The 22,295-nt window shown below is 44.0% G+C and overlaps 1 protein-coding gene across 4 annotated transcripts; it reads left to right on the top strand.

Moving 5' to 3' along the window:
- The first annotated feature begins 945 nt into the window (after nucleotides 1-945).
- On the top strand, nucleotides 946-22,092 carry ranbp3b (RAN binding protein 3b). Of its 4 annotated transcripts, none has more exons than XM_063218546.1 (17): nucleotides 946-1,008; nucleotides 4,318-4,373; nucleotides 4,495-4,531; nucleotides 5,672-5,758; nucleotides 6,988-7,059; nucleotides 10,961-11,026; nucleotides 11,855-11,947; nucleotides 13,476-13,576; nucleotides 13,978-14,100; nucleotides 14,224-14,321; nucleotides 14,436-14,511; nucleotides 14,992-15,088; nucleotides 16,432-16,568; nucleotides 18,293-18,413; nucleotides 18,856-18,998; nucleotides 20,027-20,270; nucleotides 21,029-22,092. In XM_063218546.1, exons 1-17 carry the CDS (start codon nucleotides 987-989, stop codon nucleotides 21,070-21,072), a joined length of 1,617 nt encoding a protein of 538 aa, XP_063074616.1. In that variant the 5' UTR covers nucleotides 946-986; the 3' UTR covers nucleotides 21,073-22,092. The 4 variants fall into 4 exon arrangements, with proteins under 4 accessions (XP_063074616.1, XP_063074618.1, XP_063074617.1 ...); XM_063218548.1 differs by having other exon boundaries at nucleotides 11,843-11,947; nucleotides 13,476-13,564; nucleotides 13,981-14,100; XM_063218547.1 differs by having other exon boundaries at nucleotides 11,843-11,947; nucleotides 13,476-13,564.
- The last annotated feature ends 203 nt before the right edge of the window (nucleotides 22,093-22,295 follow it).

Genomic DNA, 22,295 nt, shown 5'->3' with positions numbered 1-22,295 from the left:
TAGTAAATGTAATGTAATGTACGCCTAAAGTACGAGGGGAAATCCTAGTTTGTGTTCATATTATGGCCCTTGGAGAACTTTATAAAATTTGAAGTGCCCCTTGGAATGAAAAAGGCTCCTCACCCCCCTGTACTTGACAGAGGTGAAATTGAGAAATGTAGAAAGATAAACTGTTGAAGAATAATAAGTAGGGCCTGCTTTCCTAGGCCTTCTAAGCAAATAATATGATAGGCTATTCGAAGGCAAGAATGGCTGCTGTGCGTCTGATATTTTGGGATTACTAGCAGGGCCGGATTAAGATTTCCTCTGGCCCTATAGGCTACAGATGTCTGTGCCCCCCTGGGGAAGGGAAATTTAGGCCTACGTCAAATTTACACAGAAAGTGTCATAATTATGAGCTAGGAATTAAGGATAACATACAATCTGCGAACTGGAGTCAATTTTTCTATACTGCATCCTCTCACAATATTGCATCCTCTCACAATATTTCACCTGTGCGGCTGTGCCCAATAAGGGCACCCCGGCAGGCGGGGGCCCCTAGACTGCAGCCCTATCTAGCCTCTGCGTTAATATAGGGGTGATTCGATTATTTCTTCATTAGAAAAATCATGGTTCAATCCCTCGCGTTTGTATCATCCCATCTGTCCTGTCTGCAGAGCCAATGGGGCCCACACCAGACACACACAACCACTGGTGCCACAGAGTGTAGCCTTACAGCAAATTAGGCCTACATTTTACCTCACAATTGCTTTTCATCAACGTTGTCCACTGCTACTTCTCTTACTGATTACACGGTTTAAGCGACATTTGTTTACATCTGGCCTACTTGCAACAGGTGCCTCTGGTCTTCTCCTAAAACTCTGCTTTTCTCTGTGGAGTGGCAGTGGCGCCCCCTCCAAACGCACTGGTAGAGCGCGCTAGAATACCTTTGTTTCGGATCAGAAATATCTGGCGCATTGCTTTGTGGGTGTGCGCGACAGAATAAAATGGCGGACTTGGCAAACGAAGGTAAGCATTTGGGAGTGAGCGTTGATATAACAAAACAAAGAAATAATTTCGAAACTTGGTCAGTGAATGGTTTATTTTATTGAGGCAGACATACCCAAGAAACATGGCCGAGCGAATAATTGTGATTTCATTGCAGGAATTAGCATGACATAATTATGTGATAGCTGGTAGTATGAAAATACCGCCTGGCTAGCATTAGCTCTTTAGCTGATGCTATGTTGCCATCGACTTTTACACAGGCTAACCTGGTTAAGATGCCTTTAGCAGAACTCGCGCATCTTCCCCAGAACTACCGAGTATGGCTGATAAACATGCTATATTTGCTAGCTTTATCTTGTAGTGTGGCAGCCATTCTCATCTTAAATATTTTAGGCGGGGACCAATGAAGCAGAGTTGATGTTATGTTTGGTAACTGACTGTGGTGCCGGTTGAAGATCAAACTCGACCAGTAACATGGTAGTCTACACCCTTCTTGAACACTTCAGCCACCCAACAAGTTTACTCGCTAATGTAAACTTTTACCGTTTGAACTCCAGATAATTTCAGCATTTCCCAAACAGTGAACGTAGAGTGGAGAGTAATAACTCTAGGCAATGTCGCTTGTATAGAAACGAAAGTGAACTTGGGGAGTTCTCTTTTGAATTTCATACAAGAGGTTAATACTTCTCAAGTCATGACACAAGTGTGATGGACTTGTCCTCGGGCATGCTAGACAACTAGTTCTAGGCCCATTTCGATGCGCGCGCAGTGAATACTTTTTTGAAAAGCAGAGTTGGCGCTTGTTAAGTATTTTGCACTAATTTACGTCCAGTGTCTGTCTGAATGTGGCATTTCATGTTTTAAGGTCTGTTTGTAGTGTCGTTTGCCAACTGATGTTCAACTGGCCTGCTAACATTTGCGAATGCGAGCCCAATATTGATGCCTGGCGCATACAACATTGATGGCACTCCATGTCGCACCACACTGCATCCGCATTGTCAGTAAGATGCAGGTTAGGTCAGCAGCATTCAAAATAACCCACCGCGACTCTAACTTTATCCCAGATTAGCGTGTGTACGGGCTGGCGGAATGGGTGCACAATACATTGGTCAGGCCGACTTATCGTCTCGAGCTATCACAGACGCAGTAGAACTAGTTGGCTTTGAATGACTGACGCCTCGTGTTCGTACGTTTACAGCAGACCTGTCAACCCAAGGTCTGTTCACGAGATGCATGCCATGGTCAGTCTTCCCTTTTTCACAGACCGTGGTAACACTTCGCTGCTTCATTGTAACTGACTTGCTGGTTTACTAGCATGATACAACTGTAGCATTTAATTTATTTGCACTGTGTTGATTATTTCATGCGTCAATTTATCCTTTTTTCACACTACTGGCCATACGAAAGATTGTCAATGCGATGTCAAGCTAGTGCCCGGCAACTTGGTATTGTGAACAGTTTATTGCTCAAGTGATTTGCGCACACAGTCGAGTGCTCTGCTAACTGTAACCTCCGAGTAATTGAGCTTTCTTGCTAACACGGATACGCCCACCCACTGGCGGTAATGCAGGCGCCTTTGCGGGACCCTAGTCTACCAACATTTTTCATATCTGCGTCTTTGTTTCAATGCATTTTTATACGCTGTTACATGCGGGCTGTTAAGGCACGTGTCAGGATATCCCATCACATCTGGAAGTTTATGAAACGCCAATGGTTTAATCACTCTTAAATCAACAAACCCGCAAGTCTGTCTAACCAAGACATTCTCAGATATGTCACCTCAAGTCACATACTTCCTTGGACAAGAGCGTAGCGCATCAGTTTGTGTTATTTCATTGCTTTCATTGAATGAGAGGCTATACGTTTTACATGTTTTGTGTTGGGTCCACTCCTGCATGTTAATTGATTTTTGTTTTGCATTGTGTTAACATGTTTGTGTGAATTCACAAACTCTCTGTGCCTAAAACAAATTTCTCTCTAGAAGGGGCAATAAAGGCTCATCCTATCCTATCCTATCCTATCCTATCCTATCCTATCCTATCCTATCCTATCCTATCCTAAAGATTGAGAGACTGGTATTCACGCTGATCATGGCTCTGTCCTCAGGCCCATACCTGGATGGCATGGGAGACACCATAGCTCTATGATCTTACATCAGACCTTTTGTCTGTCCATCATTGGCCTTATTGGAGTTGCCCCTCCCAGGAAGTGCCAATATTGTCTTTCTTATGACACTGATACTAAACAATAATTTCAAGGAGCAAGGATTAGTTGTAGACCAGTTTTTCTTAATTATTGATGGATCAAATTGATCTTGGTGAACGAAATGCCAGCTTGTTATTACCAAGTGGCCTTCGCCTGTGAGTTGAATAAACTGCTCATGTACAGTTTACACATGTGCTTTATATGTCCAAGCTCAGACCTGTAATTTTCTGGATTGCTTCATTTTATAGTCACCCGCAGATAAGATCTCCACAACATTTGGGTGGCACAAGTTTCATGTTCACACAGGAAGTGCAAATCCTTTATGGCCTGTGTATTCCACACACACACGCGCATGCACATGCCCATGCACATTTGGAACTCTACTCTGCAGAATGTTTTGCATGGACTTGATATGCTCAGCATCATGGCTACATTAACACTCACTGGCCACCTGGGTAAATGCTGGTGAACTTTTAGTTTTGATGGTAGAAAAGACCAACTTGCCAGCCACTTTGACCCGTTGGTGAGTGTCTTTTTGCGAAAAAAAAGTTATTTTTTTTGCATTGACTTGACATGCTTGTCATCATCCATTGGTGAACATATGGGCAAATGCTGTGGTGAGATGAGCATATGACAATCTGCTGCTACCCGTGAACATTTCAGGCATGGCCATGGTCTTGAATATATACAAAAAATTAACTGGCTTATAGACAGTATTTCATCTAATGTATGCAACACACTTTCTGACTTAATAAGATTTTGACTAACTTCTTGGAAAGATTTCAGCAGCGCTGATAATGGATCCCAGCTAGTATTTCTTGGCGTGGAACATGTATAAACCTCCCTTCCAGATCCACACTGGCTCTGAGCTCATGTGGTTGCCTTCTTGGTAGTGCCTTCTCTCATAAGGTTTAGTGAACTCTGTTTTTAACAAGTCGTTTGAAGATGGCTTTAAGATGCACAAAGTGTAGGACAAAAGGCAGAGCTGTCCAATAATATTCGTCCATTTGTCTGTGTTGATGTACATACCCCTTACAGCACATTACAGATTTTTATGGTTTTTGCTCTTTTTGCTAGTATTGTGTGTGCCTTGCTTAACTCTCCCTCTTTTTTTGTCATATGCAGATAAGCCAGCCATAGCTCCCCCTGTGTTTGTCTTTCAAAAAGATAAAGCACAAAAGGTGAGTTTGAAGCAGCATGGTTGAATACTGTGTGTGTGTGTGCATGCATGTTTGTAAGAATTTAAATCCTGAGCAGTGCTGTATCTAACCCACTTGGTATACGCATCTTTTTTTTTACCAGCGATCGGCTGAAGGATCGAGCGCCGAAGATGGCGAGGGTGAGTGTCTGTTTCTTTGTGAATGTGTATATAGCTAGCCAATGCAATACTAGTGCTGTCTTTTGCATTAGACACATTTTCAATTAGTGTACACACATTTGAGTCCAGGAAGCACGTGTGCACCCAGAGCTGTGTGGGCAGATGGGTTGGATGCCTTGCTGAAGGGCACATTAGCAGTGGACAAGTGTTTCTGAGAGGACAAATGTTACGGTTCCATTTACCCCACTTATCCACATGTCTCCAAACCAAAACATCAAGCAAATCTTAGTACATAACACTGTCCAATCTTAGAATTGCACATGCTGTCTGGGTATTATTTGGAAGCCTTTGCCACATCAAGACTGTGGGTCCATTACATTTATCGAAACTCCCATCCTGCCTCGTGCTTGTGGTCTGTTCAAGTCGCAGTCGGGATGTTGAATGGGGAAAACCACAAAAAGTTGTTGTTGTGTTGTTTTTCCCTCACTGACAATGGGGGAAAATTGTTATAATGTAATGACCCTGTGCCATTATTATCTGAGGTGTATTGACATCCATTTAGGGAGGTGTTGATCTCAACAACAGACTTTCCTCCTGTTCACATCTCAAATCTTCCTGTTCAAATTTTAGTCTTGCTATTGTAGACAAAAAAAACAGCCAGTTCTGTTGTGTGTCCCCAGTGGATTCATTCGTCAGTCTTTGTTGTCCCTCACCTTTCAAAGGTCAAGTTCAATGCTGTGATTGAAATTTGTGAACTAAAACCAATTTTGTCTAAATTGGTTTTGTTGCATGTAATCTTACTTTTCCATTGCTGAAGTATTATCATTTTGTGTGCATTAGTTTTTGTCTTTGTCAGTTAGTAAATCAAGCACAACACATTAGCACATCACCTCTAGCTTTTCATACATAGCTTGCGTATTAACATCCCCCCTTGCGCAAACTTAAGGGTACAAAGATTTTCACATAGACGAAGATTCAGTAGGAAGGTCTTGTTGTACAATACCCCACAACCCTGTGTGTGTGTGTGTGTGTGTGTGTGTGTGTGTGTGTGTGTGTGTGTGTGTGTGTGTGTGTGTGTGTGTGTGTGTGTGTGTGTGTGTGTGTGTGTGTGTGTGTGTGTGTGTGTGTGTTTGTGTTTGTGTTTGTGTGTTTGTGTTTCAGATTCGGAAAGGGAGGAGAATGACTACAGTCCTCCAGTCAAGAGAGAGAGAACATCATCTCTAACACAATTTCCACCATCCAACTCAGGTGAGCAAGGACTATGTTGTGGAGTGTAGGTTGATGTTGTGCTTTTGCATATCTTGCCTCTCTGTTACGCCTGTGAAAATGCATGCATTCGTAAGGTTGGTTAAAGCTATGCTAATTTCTGAAAGCATGACGGGCATCCACGAGCTGTGTTGCTTGTTGTTCTCACAATTTGATACTGGCTATTTATAACTCCCATGAGGTAATTCGGATAGATTGCGAAACATATCCAAGACCTTGCTCTCAGTGATTTGTTTGATTTTCGTTGTTTTTGCTTGGGGTTGGTTTGAGCTGGAGCAAGCTAGCCTCACGGCACATGTTGCAGCTCAGCCCTGTTGGGTCAGTAGTGGTTTGGCAAAGGGGAAGCCGCAGCTAGTGTGTTACTCAATCGACCCACGCATGGTGCAATAGCGTCATACTTTTGCATCCATTCACACTTTCCTTTTGCCTCCTGCCGGATGCACTGCTCGAGATGCAATTTTTTTTTATCCCAAATTATCAGTTATAATAAAAAAATGTGTGACATATTGTACCAACAGAAAGCTTATTTCTGTTTGTTCTGTCAAATGTAACAATGAAAAGGGAGAAAATGTTGATCACAAAAAAGGGAAGTATTTTCTGCTACCACTGTGAATTCATTGGTCTGACACAGATTTACTGTCTGTACAGGCAGTAAGCTTTTTGCTTGCTGGCGTGCAGATTGTCTCATATTTAGGTATCCACTCAGTATTAGATGCTCTGACGGCAAAGCCTGAGTGATTGGTGTCTTGTTTGCATGTTCACCAGCCAGTGTAAGCACACCGTTGTGGCTGTGGTGTTTGTATATATAGCCGATTGAAATGGCATCAGGAGTTTTCTTGCTGCATTAGTCATATGTTTTGATTGGCATTTGTACTGCTCTCGTCCTGCATTTACAGTTACAAAGCCTTCAGAGTTTATCTGTTTTATGTGTGTTTTGGAAGTAAGGATAATGATTGTGTGTGCGTGCACGTACACGTTTGTAAAAAAAATCTGTAATATTGGAAATGCCTGACCATATTCTTTCTGTTTTTCTCCCTCATCTCTTCTTTTCTCTGACCTTTCTTTTTATTTACTGTTCTCTTTTGTAATTCCCTCTTCATCCCTTCTCCTCTGTAAGTCCCTCCCCTCCTCCCTTGCACACTTCTGTCTGTATTCTCATCTCCTTTCTGTTTTCTTTCCTGTGATCTCTCTCTTCTCTCCTCAATCTGCAGTTGCAAAAAATAATGTATTCATGCCCTCAAGTTTCTGCCAGTCTCCAACTGGGAACTCTGACTCTGAGCCTGGTAATGTGTTGAATCTTTTTATTACACACACACACACACACACACACACACACACACACACACACACACACACACACACACACACACACACACACACACACACACACACACACACACACACAGGCCCGGATTAATGCACAGGCTAGATATGGTTGCAGCCTAGATGCCCCCACCTGCCAGGGGGCTCGTGATTGGCTGAAAGTGAAAAATGCTGAATTGTGACAAGATGCAATATTGAAAAATTCATCTGTCGTGTTGGTTACAGTTGGTAGACATGCTATCCTTAATTCTTAGCTCGTAACAATGACATGGTCTATGTAAATTTGTCACAAAATATGTAACTATTTGTCAGCAACCTGTAGCCTAGGGGCCCCAAGCTATCTTAATCCGGCCACACACACACACACACACACACACACACACACACACACACACACACACACACACACACACACACACACACACACACACACACACACACACACACACACACACACACACACACACACACACATTCATTCTAAAACACCCCACACATGTTTACCACGCAGGGAAAAAGCGCTTGTGGCCCTTTGTCGCCATGTAAATTATTGACTTCAATGTTGAGTTGGAAGCCCCTAGTTATCCTGTGGTGCAGTAGAACATGCCATCTGCACCTTTAATCCTTTTCCTATTTTGTATCAATATAAATTAACATGGCTAGATCCTTTGTTAGTGAGCTATCATGATTTTGTGTCTGTGGCAGCCGGCCCTTCACAACACAGCTGCCACCACCTCCACCACCACACAATATCCCCTCTGCAGAGTTGCACTTGTTTTGACAGACCATAATAATGTACCGCATTCACACTGGGTCAGGCGCGCTCTGGAGTAACCATGGTGACTGCCTAAGTTAGTGTCAAGAGGAAGGGAGAACGGGAGTGAAGAGATGAGGGAGTATGGAGCAGAATAAAGGAGAGGAGATGTAAAATTGCCTGGAGTGCTTCTTCATGCATGTATGCGACGCATGTGTGTCTATTTCCGGCTCCTGTTGAGACAAGGAGAAGTGGCAGACAAGGAGGCCAGTCCACCAGGGGTAGAGGGGCAGGCCTGATCTCTGCTGCACGGGAGGAGAGGGAAGCTGGCAGAAAATAGCACTGAGAGGAGGATGAGATGGGGATGTGGGTGGGGTGGGGGTTGTCTGCATATTCTTCCTGGTTCATTGGTGTTGCCTTTCTGAAGGGCCTAGGTATGTGCGTGTGTGCACGTGCACGACTGCATATGTGTAAACAAAATATTAAGAAGTTCTGTGTGATGTGTTTCAGTCCATCATAAGCACTGATTTTTTTTTTTTTTATCAGCACTGATTTTTAAAAAATGTTTGTGTCTTGATAAATGATAGTGTAGTCGAGTATGACAGGAAGAGAGTAGGAGATGGTATAGAGGGGGAGAGGGATGGAGTTAGGAATTGACCCAGACCAGACCAGACCCAAACCTGGGTCCCCATGGGCACGCAAACCTGTATCTATACTTCGCCACAGCACCTCCCCATAAGCACTGAGTTCACTGATTGTTCTCCACTCATGCAGGGTGTGTTGCTTCTGTATCCCTGCTGTGCAATAACGGTATGTTAGTCAGCGGGTATAGCTAGTCAGTCGTTGGCTAGGTAGCTACTAGTCAGCCTGATTTATCGACAGTGTGTGTGCGCGTTTGCCGTGCGTGCGACTGATGTTCTGAGCTGATCCAGTCGTAGAGCTTTGGCACGAATCAGGTGTGCCAGTTCTATGAATGTCCACAGTACAGACAGCGACCCCATGGGAGGTGTGTGTGTGTTTTTTTCCCTCGATGAATAACACGGCAGAGTGGAGACCAGATTAGGTGTGTGGGTCCCCTGTCCTCCCTAATATGGTTATGCTAGATTAAGGCAAAGCAGCACAATGACTGTGACTCACAAGGGAAATTGCACCATGTGTTAAGTGTGTACGTGTACATGTACGTATGTGCGCAATGCTTTACTGATGCTACTGCAGTTGATTCTGTTGATGGTGGAACTGCAGACTATTTGTTGCCATTGATGGCGAGTATGGCATTTGAGTCTGCTGTCTAGCTGGCTGCATTTGAGCTTGTGGTCGTGAGTTGCTTCAAGTTCAGATGTTGCTGTTTCGGAATGCATGCTTGGCATGGCATGACAGTAGTTTTGTGACATTTTTGTCATGCTTCCACATAGAATAATGTGGCCTGAGGCTGAATTGCTGTTCTTGGCATTCCTATTTCAGTAGCAGAAAGCGAGGGTTTCTGAATCATGACATTTGTCCTGGGAGACTGAAGAATATGATTTAAGAAAATGTGTTTTGGGGTATGACGTCCCAAAATGTGCCTCAATGCGCTATGCTGCAAAGACATGCAGAACACAAATTAGTCATCTTATTGAAATATAATCCTCATGAATAAAGTCTCTTTTATGAAGTCTTGTTACAGACATGTTATAAGCTGGCTGTTTCTGTATCCACAAGTAGACTACTTTTATTAATCCCGAAGGAAATTAAGTATCAGGGACTGCCTTGTATTTTCTTTTTTAAGGGAACGAAGACTAGTTACGTGAGTTAATTAAGTGATTAAGTCTGTGTAGGGCCATATCAGGAATCCCTGTGGCTGCTGTTGTGTAGCCTGATGTTGCATTACCACGGGCACCACATCACCACATGTGGTATTGGACGTCACCAGCTGAGTCATCAGTGAGATTGCAGATGCTGGATCAGTCTTGACGGGCCCTACACTGTACCACTGGCCAACATTGCTGACCAATATTATTCCATAATGTCAAGCATGCATAACAGGCTGGCATTTTCCATTCACCCAGCCACATCCAGACAGATGGATGTGGGGGTGATGGCCTTAGTTTGCCTGTGTGAAAGGGTGGAAAGGAGTGTGATGTAGTTAAGATCTGCATACTCATCATAGCACTGCGAAAGACCACCGTCTGCGGTGTGGTTGTCTGTTTTAGCGTTTCGGCAGAGTTTGGCTATTGTCACTCAGCACCCTCAGTTTGTGTTGATGTGGTTGTGGCTGTGTAAACGTGGTGGTTGACGGCACACATGGAGGCATTTCTCAGTGTGGTAACATGGCAGCGGGCTCACACTTACATATAATGCACACCATCTCTCGGCCAAGGCAATAGACGAGACAAACGTGACGTGTGGCTGAAATTTTTGATTCGGCTGTAATAATGGGCAGAAAATGTAATTCCAATGTTGCAATGGTAAGGCAACCGTGAAACACTGTACCTCACTTAATTCTGCCTGCCCCAAGTCACGGTTGCAGCCGCTGTGGAATGTAGGGTGTGTAGAATTTTTCCATGCCTGCAAAACACACAAACCTCACCATGTTTCCTCAACAGTTGTGTATATTATATATTCAGTGTCCCTTTTTTTACACCACTTTTCCAGTTCTAGGAATATTTAATCATCAGACATCAGCATATCTACCTCAGGGGTGGGGAACCTATGTGTCGAGGGCCGCCAATATAATGTTAATGTTATGCAGTTTCGCATGAAATATGCTATGTTTTGTAAAGAAATCTTAGAAATTACATTCGCAATAGATTTAAGTTATATTTTCAGGGTGAATGTGGGGACTGTTGTAAAGGTGACTACCTTCTATATAGACCTAAAGAGCAGGGGGAAATCCTGTTTTGTGTTCATTCATAGTATGGCCGTTTAAGGACTTCTCAAAATTTGAAGTGGCCCTGTAATCAAAACAGTTCCTTACTCCTGATCTATGTCATTAGGTACAGTGGAATAACTGTGTATAAACTTGATTCTCATGTACGAGTGTAATTGTATCAGTAAGAGTATGTCTACTTCTAATTTATACACCTTTCTGTGTGTCTGATATGAAAACTCGTTTCTCACTGTTTTTCCAGAGGAGAAAGCGGTGGGATTTCGCTTGAAGCCTCCAACACTCATCCATGGACAGGCCCCTAGTGCAGGTAAGGGTGCTCTGTCAACGATGGGTATTCCATCACACTGCCAGTCACAAGATGGGTGAAGGGGAAAAAAACAGTGCCATTTGTCCCATCAACATACAGCTCATTTTGTGTGTGCATTCATTCATGCGTGCTCTCTAGGGCTGTAACGATATTGTATCGAACCGAGAAATCGCGATGTGCAGAGCCTGCCACGAACCTGTCTTGCAGTGCACGAAGGCAGAATCGTGACACAGCCTTTTAAACTTCTGTTACTCTTCAGTCCAGAAAACGACTGTGACATGAGGCGATGGTGCTTCCAAGCTTCACATCATCATTAACATTATTTTTAAACTTTTTAATATTCTACATAACTGCAGTTATTTCATTTACAATGTTGGTAAATGTGAAAAAGCAAAGTAATTCATTTTTTTTTAAATTGTTTAAAAAAAAAAAAAAATCGCATATCGAACCGCGATTTGAATCGAGTCGTGAGTTGGGTGTATCGTTACAGCCCTAGTGTTGAGGTAGGGGAGGATTGCGCTTGATTTAATATGTTGTTGTGCTTGGCATACATTGTGGGTGGTTAGGGTTAAGGGCCCCTTAAAGTGGGAGTGTGTGTGTGTGTGTGTGTGTGTGTGTGTGTGTGTGTGTGTGTGTGTGTGTGTGTGTGTGTGTGTGTGTGTGTGTGTGTGTTTCAGAAGGGGCCAGGCCAAGTGTTGGATTGAACGTTTGTGTGTATTTGGGGTGGAGGTAGAGAACTCCAAGTGTGTGTGTGTGTTGTGGAGTTTGAGTTTTGAGGGAGGGGGGCACCCTGCTTCAGATCCAATCCCTCAGCAGATTCTCTTCCAGGTGTGCCCAGCCAGAAGCCCAAGGAGCAGCAACGCAGTGTGCTACGGCCCGCCATGCTGCAGGCACCGCCCACCAAGACATTCACAGACACCAGTAAGTCTTGTCCACACACACACACACACACACACACACACACACACACACACACACACACACACACACACACACACACAGTGACTGTACTTCGTCTGTCCCTCTGTCTCCCCCTCCCCTCTACCACTTTCGCTACTCCTACCTCTTCTTCTGTTGCTCCCTCTCTACTCACACACAGCTCTCTCTCTTGCCCTCACTGACTGACTCGCTCTTTCATGCCCAAACATATACCTTCTCAACTTGCACATGTGTAAACATCAACACTGCACATTTGTACCTCCACACACATGGTACAGTTTATCTGTTTCAGTTGAGTTGTCTTCTTGGCTCGAAGACAAAACACACACACACACACACACACACACACACACACACACACACACACACACACACACACACACGCACACACACACACACAGAAATGCTAAAAAAAGCTCTTTACATTTGTCAAGCAATGGGTACGAAAACCCTGAAAGGAACTTGATGTACGCACACAAACTTGGTGTTTGAACAAAGACTCAGATGAGGAGCTCAGCCAATCTGGCATGTGCATATAGTCTGGAAAATGTAGATGAAGTAGAACTGGCGTCCTGGCCTGTGTCTCTGGCTATTATGTCTCAAATCACGCACTTGTGCACTTCGGGCACTGTTTTTCAGTGGCTAGGGCGCTCACGCTGAAAATTTCAGTTGAGCCAGTGCACTGAAAGTGCCAGGATGATCCCCTAACAATGGCGGAAAAAATGTAGTGCTTGAATGATGGACACTGGACGCACTAAACGGCGGCCATGTTGACAATGACAGGGAGGAAATGTGGCATTCAGTTCAGTAGAAGAGTTTGTTCAACAGTCTAATTCTGTAAGTAATGTTGATGGGACACCAACCTTTTCATGCCAAGTATTGTATGTGCGATTGTTGTCCTTTGGGGTGAAGGAAATGGAAATACAAGCACCAGACGCTGTGCATTGTAAGCTTAAACAGTAGCCAACTCATATTTTGGCGAGCTAATGCCATGCTCAGCCATCACTACCAGCGAGGGCACAGTGCATAGTGCTCAAATTTTTCCACGCTACTATGCACTAAAGACCTCAGTGCACTGTGTGCACTGTGCACTGACTGTTAGTGCACTGACACAAGGGCGTGATTTGAGACGTAGCCTGTATGTTTTTCCAAAAGTCTGATTTGGGAAGGCGTTGCACACAGGAACTGGATGCAATTTGGTGAAACCGTATTTAAAAGCTTTTCTTTATTTTCATCTTTTTACTACAGTTTTACTGAACTCCTTCTTGCCCTTCCTAAATGTACATGTAGCAAATATTCTACAAGTTTAGATGTTGGAATAAAGCCGTTTGTACTTTTTTGAAAGGAGTGTCGTGTCTTCCAACCCCCTTTCTGATGATATAAGTGTGTTGTGGACTCCTGTTGTCGTCTTTAGCATAGCTCTGTTAGGTGCCTGCTGTGTCAGAGATTTCAGTGAACCTTTGACCTTGTTGTACACCATTTGACCTTTTGAACTTGCAACACCTTGCAGAATCCAGTTGTGGGACGAACGGCGTGGAGAAACTATCAGATGAAGGGGCGGAACACAGTCAAAACATCACCCAGAACAACGTTGACAAGGTGGGCAAACCGGTGAGGGCAGTAAGTAGCGAAGGGGAGTCAAGTTGCCCCGCTGGGACTCGAACCCAGGCCCTTTTTGGATACTAATTTGTGGCTCTGTCAATACAGGGCTGATAGTATTCAGGCTTGGTGATTTATTTACAAGAATAAAATGTAGTCATTAGGTTATTCTTATTTCAAAAATTGTGATGGTCTCATGCTCAGCACTTTCTTCTACGATCAGGCTTGCCAATACACCAAAGACTCTGGCTTACCAAATACTTACAACAGCCATGCTATAATTGAGTGATTTCCAGGTTTGAATCAAACCGTTCCTCGTCATGCATGTCCCTGAGTTGTGAAGCTTTGTAGAAGCACCCTTCATAAGTGCACACACACAGTGTCTGATTTATACGACCCTTTCCCCACTACAGCAGAACAAGGACAAGGAGAACAGCAGCGAGGCGAGTGACCAGAAGATCGATGGCCACCCGAAGAAGGACGCACTCGCAGAGTCTAGTTTCGTATTTGGCCAGAACATCAGAGAAAGAGCCAAGGTCTGCCCTTTTCGTGTGTGTGTGTGTGTGTGTGTCTGTCTGTGTGACTTGAGTGGAACCTTTGTGATGTACGTTGGATGACTGACTGTTATTAACCTTTCTGATGGCTGTGCTTCTCTTCAGGTAGAAGAGAACAGCAGTCCACCCAATGACTCTCAAGACTCATCAGATTCACAGTCTGGTGGAACCAATTATTTCCTGCAGTTTAAAGGCACTCCCAGGTAATGCAATGCAATGCAATGCAATGCATTTAATCAAATTGAAGCATACATTACTATGGGGATTGAAATAGTGAGTTAAATTAAAACTGTAAAATGTCCCCTCTTTGTTGGCAGCTCTCAGAATGCAGCAGCAAGTGCAGATAAAGAAGCCAAGTTTGTCTTTGGGCAGAATATGTCTGATCGAGTGTTGGTGAGTTCATGTTTTCACAGGAGCAAAGTGGGCATGTTTTTCAAGACATTCATGCCCGGCCATTTCTCTTTTCTGAAGATGAACATACTCTACATTCTTGTGCTTAAACAAACGGCACATGCATAGTGTGGAAAATGCGGCGTTCAGCTCTGTAAAGTCTCTATGTTCACTGCAAAGGGATGGGGGGGGTGGTGCATAGTTAAAAACCTATTCAAACCCTCTCTAATGGTGCCATTTAAGAGTGGGATATTTTAGTTAACCATAACTGTTATTCATGTCTGTTTTAAACCATAGAAGTGACTCAATGAGGTGGCTTTTAGGTCCAAGCAAAAGTGGTCGAAGAATGATCAACTTTTTAACAAGATTACTAGTTTGAGGTTGTAATTACTTGGATTAACATAACCTAGATGAATGAGAAAGTTCACAAGCAGTTAAAGTGTGTGTGCGTGTATGCGTGCGTGCGTGCACTTGTGTTTGCAGAGTCCTCCCAAGGGTGTGGACGATAGTGTGGAGACCAACAAGGACAGCCCCGGCCCCGTTTCTGAACCGTCCCCACCAGACGGCACACCTGAAAAAGGTTAAACCTCCTCATGTCTCATGTTCTTAATTCTCCTTAACATTTTCCACTTGCGGTTGTCATCTTATACATGCACACATGTGAAGATTTTTTTAGAGAGGACATATAGCTCGGAAAAGCCTTGCCACCTAAAGCCTCCACAGCTGCTAAAGCAACATAATTCCCCAAACCAAAGTGCTACAATTGTGAGTGCTTGTGCTTCATCTGAAAAGCACTGGGTATGCAATTGTCTTCAGACACACCTTTGCTTGGTCGTGTGTATGCGAACAGCTGGTTTAACGTTTTTGGAAAGTAGGAGGTTGGGTTTGGGGAAGGTTTGGAGAAATGTGTGCATGTTGTGATGGTCCCATCTCTCACAAACTCAAGAACACATTACACACACACACACACACACACACACACACACACACACACACACACACACACACACACACACACACACACACACACACACACACACACACACATTAATTCTTCTATTATAATCACGTGTTCAGAATAACATGTATAGGATTCAAATATTACCCAGAAGTTACACAGGGCAATTCACTGGTACAAAAAGCAACGGCTTCTCCACATGGCAAGACTGACGATTGCAGCTGATATGGAGCAGAATTTTGCAGCTGTTTTTCTCTTGCTTTTGGAAGCCATGTCAGTCTCAACCCATGCACAGATTGTTAGTGCACGTGTCCCAGACACCAAATATCAAGACCATGGCATGAGCTCGTCAAAATATTGGTTGGCTACTGTTTACAATGCACAGCGCCTGGTGCTTGTATTTACATTTCCTTCATCCCAAAGGGCAATGGGCACATGATGTCAACATGATGGCTGTCGTTTTGTGCGTGCACTGCAGTGTCCATCATTCATGCACTGTCCGCCATAGTTAGGGGATCATCCTGGTACTTTCAGTGCACTGGCTCAACCAAAATTTTCACTGAAACACAGTGCCCGAAGTGCACAAGTGCGTGATTTGAGACACAGTCAATGAGTCTGCAGGAGTAACCTGGTTCTGTTCATAGTTGTCACTAGGGAATTTCTTTTCCCATTTTCTCCCGAAAAGCCATGTCCATTTATGCACACTATTCCAGTTAGAAAGTAAGGTACATGAAATCAGTTTGTGTTTCCTCCAAGTCTGTCAATATAATAATCCTCTTGTGGGGTATCCTTGTGTGGACATTGGGATTATTTACACACACTACTTCCAGTACTGTGTGACATGCCTTCTGTCTTTATCTGTCTAAATACGATATGAGGGGTGTTAGAACACAGGGGTTACAGAGCACATCCTCAGAGCTGCTGAACCAATCAATATCGTGTCTGATGTCCCGGTGTCTCTGTAGCTGGTGCCCCCAGCAGCAGCACGGCGGAGTCCCTGGAGGAGTCTGCAGCGGCCTACACCAAGGCCACGGCCAAGAGGTGCATCCTGGAGAAGGTGGAGGTGCGGACGGGGGAGGAGGCCGAGAGCAACGTATTACAGGTCAGCAAAACATAATTGAAAAAAAAAAAAAAAAATTTAAAGGAAGGGGGGAAAAGCAATTCAATTTTCAGTCATGTTTATCCATAAAGGGCGAGGCAAGGCATTGTTATCCACAAATACTACGCAAGGTGAATCTATCGGATGTGCAAATAATTTCAGCAAATCGGGTCAGCAAGAAGGGAAAAAAAAACATTGGGGGGTTTGCCTAGGGGAAGGTCATTGAACGAAAGCTTGGCGAGTGTGTGGACATTTTTCTTTCAATTTTCAGTTTTTGTTTGTGTGGCACCTTTTAGTCTCAAGTGTTGTGTAATCCATCTAAAAGCATAATGGGGAAAAAACAAAGGACATTTAGGGTTAATCTAATGTCTGAATTTGCTATTGATTTTTATTGAAACTATTAATTCGGTTTTAATAGTTTGTTATACAGTATTTTGAAATGTACTGTTTACAAGAGTTAACATTCCAAAATCACCTTCTTATTGTGGGGGTCTGTTCAGCCTTGGTGATCTCTGGTTTTAAAATGGCATAGTCATTTCAGAGGACATTTGCTTGTAGTGGACACAATGACCTTTAGCTAATGGGTTGTTTCGCTGGGAAATTGCTACATTTCCTCAGATGGCTTTTTTGTACCTAATAGATAGTCAATAGTATGTTAGTACAGATTTTTATGTAATCCATATTTATGCTATTATTTTTGATTATCTTAATATACTCTCCCTACTACTCAGGATGAAATAATCCCGGCTGAATGTTGCTTTGCTAGGTAGATATCTAGTAGCATAAAAAGCAAAAGAAGCTAAAACAAATCCCTTGACAAGCAATTCCTACCATGGCAAAAATACGAACTGTTCAGGTAAAGAAATTTCCCTGTGGTGGAAGCACCATAGTGTCACGTGATATCTTACTGTGCATCTTTAATTATAATTAGCCTATGCATGTGTACGATTGTTATAGAAAGCCAAGGTTTGTTATCACAATGGTAACGATGGGATTGTTAGCACTGAATGCTTTCACCTCCCACTTTGTGTACCTGTAATTTCACATTTTGTATAGAATGGTTGTGGGTGTTAGGATACCACGGAGTCGAAATGTTACAGGAACTCAGCAATGCCATAGTCGTAGCTAGGGTGTGCTCTAGAACGGGTAACGGGTAATTTGTCATAAACCGATTATTATAAACTGTTAAGTCGGTTTACATGAGCACTTGAATACACCGGTTACTCCAAAACCCTGATTATAAACGGTTTATTGATGTGCATATAAACGGGCTCATTGTTATCTATCAAGGGCAAGGCGAGATTATTCACCAATACCAGACAAGGTGAATTTGTCAGTGGCCGAACACTTACCAGACATTGCAGGGCCTTTTATGTGTTGTCATAATATCACACTATACTTGCCCTTGCCACTAGCTTAGGACGGATTCTCTTTTAGGCTGGACTAAGTGGCCAAAAAGGAGCTTTGCGAATTTACCACAAACGTCTTGTGTCTCAGCCTCTTTGAGGCTATGTAAAACATCTTGAAATTCCAAAAAGAAAGCCAGACACGCACACAGACACACAACCTGGTTCCGTCAATGTCCTCAAAGCATTTATGCTCCATCCCACCAGCTTTGGTAGCAAGGATTCTAGAATGCCACATAGAGTCTGTGGTTGGGAGAGTGAGTGGAATACTGGCTGCTGATCTCTGACTGTGGCGATCGATGGCTGCTGTCTCCCTTGCAGATGCAGTGCAAGTTGTTTGTGTTCGACAAGACTGCGCAGCTGTGGATCGAGCGAGGCCGGGGTCTTTTGAGGCTCAACGATATGGCGTCCACGGAAGACGGCACGTTACAGTCAAGATTAGGTACGGCCACTGCTCCCTGGTCCCTCCTCCTCCTCCTCCTCCTCCGCCTAATGCCGTCTGGCCAGTGGTATTTACCACATGCTCTCTTGTCCTATGTGCTGCCCTGCCCGGGTAATCAGCCCTTAATCTGCCTCTGGTTTTGTTTTGTTTTTCCTTCCGTGAACCTGAGTGTTCCCTTGACTTTCCTTGGCTGTCCTCCGCCAGCTGCACACTCTTATCACCTTCGACCTTCCTCTAGCCATTGCCGTTGTCCAGCCTAGTCCTGTCTTTCCTGGCTGATCACACCCGTATTGTCCTTTACCCTCCTCGTGTGTGTGTGTGTGTGTGTGTGTGTGTGTGTGCGCCATCACTGCAAAACGATTGCCCATACTAGGACAAATGAAGACTACCACTACTACTACTGGTAATTTGTATTGTTGTGTTCTCCACTTGCGTGCCCCAGTGATGCGTACCCAGGGCAGCTTGCGCCTCATCCTCAACACCAAGCTCTGGCCTCAGATGCAGGTGGACAAGGCCAGCGAGAAGAGCGTCCGCATCACCGCCATGGACACAGAGGACCAGGGACTCAAAGTATTCCTCATTTCGGTAGGTGGAACTGTTAACAACAAGTGTATTTTTAAAGGTTTTTTTTCTAGTTTCTTGGGGCTTTATCATGACAGGATGGTTTGACCGGTGAGGAAATTGGTGGGAGAGAGAGATTTGGTAGGGTTTAGAATTGACCTAGTCAGATCGGACCTGAACCTGGGTCCCCATGGGCAAGCAAACCCATATGGATGGGGCTTAGTGTACTTTGCCATAGCACCTCCCAATAATTTATCTCTTGCTGAAGTCGAAATTTTCTTTCCACTTAACGTGAAAAAAATTGAATGTCAGTTTCTTTGCAGTTAACATGTTGTGTGTAACTTTAGAGATCTGTTATGTGTCAGTCATCACACCAAATGAAAGCTGTGGTTACACAGTAGTTTCTTTGGCCCGTGAAGATCCCGGGCTGCAACAATATTCAGACAACAATAACAGTGCTCTCGCTCTCTCTCGCTCTCTCATACTTTGACACTGAGCAAGCCGCCAGGATTTGTGACCGAAATAGTAACACTCATAACTGAATGGTTATGTAAAAAAGTTGGCCATTCCTCCACAGTGGATTGAAAAACAATGCTGATCTGAAGCACATTTCAGCTTGTTTGCACATCTAAGTTTGACTAGGTATTGGACACCCTCCCTGCCCCTCTCTCTCTCACTCACTAAAACACACACACACACACACACACACACACACACACACACACACACACACACACACACACACACACACACACACACACACACACACACACACACACACAGGGCCGCTGACAGCTTTTGCTGGGTCCAGGACAAGGTCATCTAAAAAGGGCCCTCTTTGCAATACATACAATGTAATCAAGACCCAGTTTTGGGCCCCCTCTCTCTGCTTGGGTCTGGGACAACTGACCTGATTGGCCCCCTCTGTCGGCTTTCCTGCACACACACACACACACACACACACACACACACACACACACACACACACACACACACGTCACACACACACGCACTCCCACTCCCACTCACTGTCCTCCTGTCCCGCCCCACAGGCCAGTTCTAAGGATGCGGGGCAGCTGGCAGCGGCGCTGCACCACCGTATCCTGGCCCTGAAGAGCTGGGCGGAGCAGGAGTCTGAGCCCGCCCCCTGCATCCCTGTGCCCGACATGCCGCAGCACCACGAGGACGACAGCGACGATGAGCCCAACAATGGCACCACGGCAACCACCGCGACCAACACCACCACCACCGCTGCGGCTACTGCTACCGCTACCGCTGCCACGCCAACCACCAGTGGTAAGTAAAGACATGCTGTTACGTTAAAGGAGCAGTCCACCCTGTTTCAATAGTGAACTATGTTCTTTTCGGTTCTATGTTCTTTTCGGTTCTGAGACGAGCTCATGTGTATCTCTTTGGTGGTTGCGTGTGCCCACAATCAGTCTGCCGCACGGCACTATGCCATTTTGTTTTGTTGGCTGTTTTTTTTAGCATTTAGCTAGCTCAGTATGGCCGAAGTTAGAGGTGACAAGCTCTTCCACATGTATTTAAATACACACGTGTGACAAGAGCCAAGTGTAGTTCCATACAATGAAACGTGACTATTTTCTGTGCGGATGAAAAGGGGCACTACTTTATGAAGATATCAGTAGGATGACTAAGTGCTCCTTGACTCAGGTGTTACTATGCCTTTCCCATAGTACCCAGCAATGATGCATTAAAAATATAGATAAGGACATTGATCCTAGTGCTGGGAGCTGCATAACTCACCATTAGTCTCGTGATTTTTTTATTTTATTTTTTTAATTAAAATGTGTTAGAGCTGAGTGAACATTTTTAATGCAAGATAAGGGTATTGGCTTGTAAATACAATTTAATTAATGTTTTATGTGCTTTAGAGGCTGAGATATTTAGGTATTTAGAGGCTGGCAGTACCTTTCCCCACAAATGGCTTGGGCTTTTAGCAGGTCTTTTTTTTTGCTGGAGTTTTAGGCATCAAGGAGTGAAAAGTCACTTCTCTCTCTCTCTCTCCCTTTCCCTCCCTCCTATCTCTGCAGGCACGTCTGAAGGAACGGAGACTGAGGACACTGGGGGAACATAGCACCTCTGGCATCCACCTGACTTCTAGGAAGCTGTTGTACAGGGATTTTTGTCTTATTTTTTTCCAAGCAGGCATCTCTGTGGACATCTTGTAAACAACATGGGTCCTTCAGACAAGTGCAGTTGACAGTAGAAGTCTAACCCCTTGTGTGCAGTTTTTGTCCTTTTTCCACCCTTACCCTCTCCTTATAAATGTACATCTGGAATTTTTTGGAATTATCCTTTTGTTTTTTTTATCTATCGTGTGTCTTAGGGTTTTTGTTGGACTGCAAGGAAAAAAAGACTTTTTCCATTTTAGCTTAGGACTTGGATACTCATCATATTGATGAGTTCAAGGGAGCTCCTCTACATTTGAAACACAGCACGTTTCTAAATACGAGACCCCTTTTCTATTCTTTTCAACGCCACCGCTTGCTCACCACAGCCTCGCACGAGGACACCACGCTCTCTCAGCACCCTTCATGTTGTCAATGGTTACACCATTCCATACGCCTCTTCATCTCCCCCTACCCCCATACCAGCACATCCTCCCCAGAAAGTCACTCAAAGTCTAATTTATTTTTCTTTTTTTTCCTTTCGCAATTCTTTATTTTTGTATGCACATTGACATCCATGCACTGATTGTTAACAAAAGTCCATTAGTTTATTCCTTAACATCGATAGTGAAAGCTGTTTTGTTATTGGCTCGCTAAGACTTTTTAAACCATGCAGTCTTCCATGTTCTGGGAGTCTATGTATGTGTTAACCATTTTTTCACCAATCCTACATGAATTTTCCACCCAGTCTTTTGATTTTTTTTGTTTGTTTCTTTTTTTAACATCTCTGCTGGTTGGACATTTTTCAGAATTTCATTTCATACTCTATTTTGAGAGCCCAAGTTGAAATTGTCCGTGTGCTGAGTTAGAGTGCAACACATACCCTTGTTTCTTGGTCCTTGCCGACCATTTAAATGTTGTATAACACCTTTTATTAGGATCCCAGGCTTCCTACATGCTTTACAGAATAAATCTTCAAAATCAGACATCAATATGAAATGTTTTTTATTTGTTTGATCACTATACTGTAGCTTGTGATTTGGGTATGCTGCTGACCAGGGCCGTTGACCGCTCCGGTCGAGGCCAGGACAAAGTGATCTGAAAGGGCTCCAAACCAAACCCAATAAATGCAATGCAATGTAATTAGGGCCCAATTCTGGGCAGCCTCTCTTCCTGGGACCGGGACAAG

The sequence above is a fragment of the Engraulis encrasicolus genome, chromosome 16 (genome assembly GCF_034702125.1).
Source record: "Engraulis encrasicolus isolate BLACKSEA-1 chromosome 16, IST_EnEncr_1.0, whole genome shotgun sequence".
Taxonomy (NCBI): Eukaryota; Metazoa; Chordata; class Actinopteri; order Clupeiformes; family Engraulidae; genus Engraulis; species Engraulis encrasicolus.
The sequence above is the reverse complement of the archived record's forward strand: the minus strand, read 5'-3'. Positions and strand labels throughout refer to the sequence as shown.

Bases quoted from the DNA above. Each gene is read 5' to 3' on its own strand.
- ranbp3b (XM_063218545.1), top strand. From the start codon at position 987: ATGGCGGACTTGGCAAACGAAG. The intron at 4,532-5,671 runs GTGAGTGTCTGT...TTTGTGTTTCAG, and splicing joins GAGCGCCGAAGATGGCGAGG to ATTCGGAAAGGGAGGAGAAT. The intron at 15,089-16,431 runs GTTAAACCTCCT...GTGTCTCTGTAG, and splicing joins AGACGGCACACCTGAAAAAG to CTGGTGCCCCCAGCAGCAGC.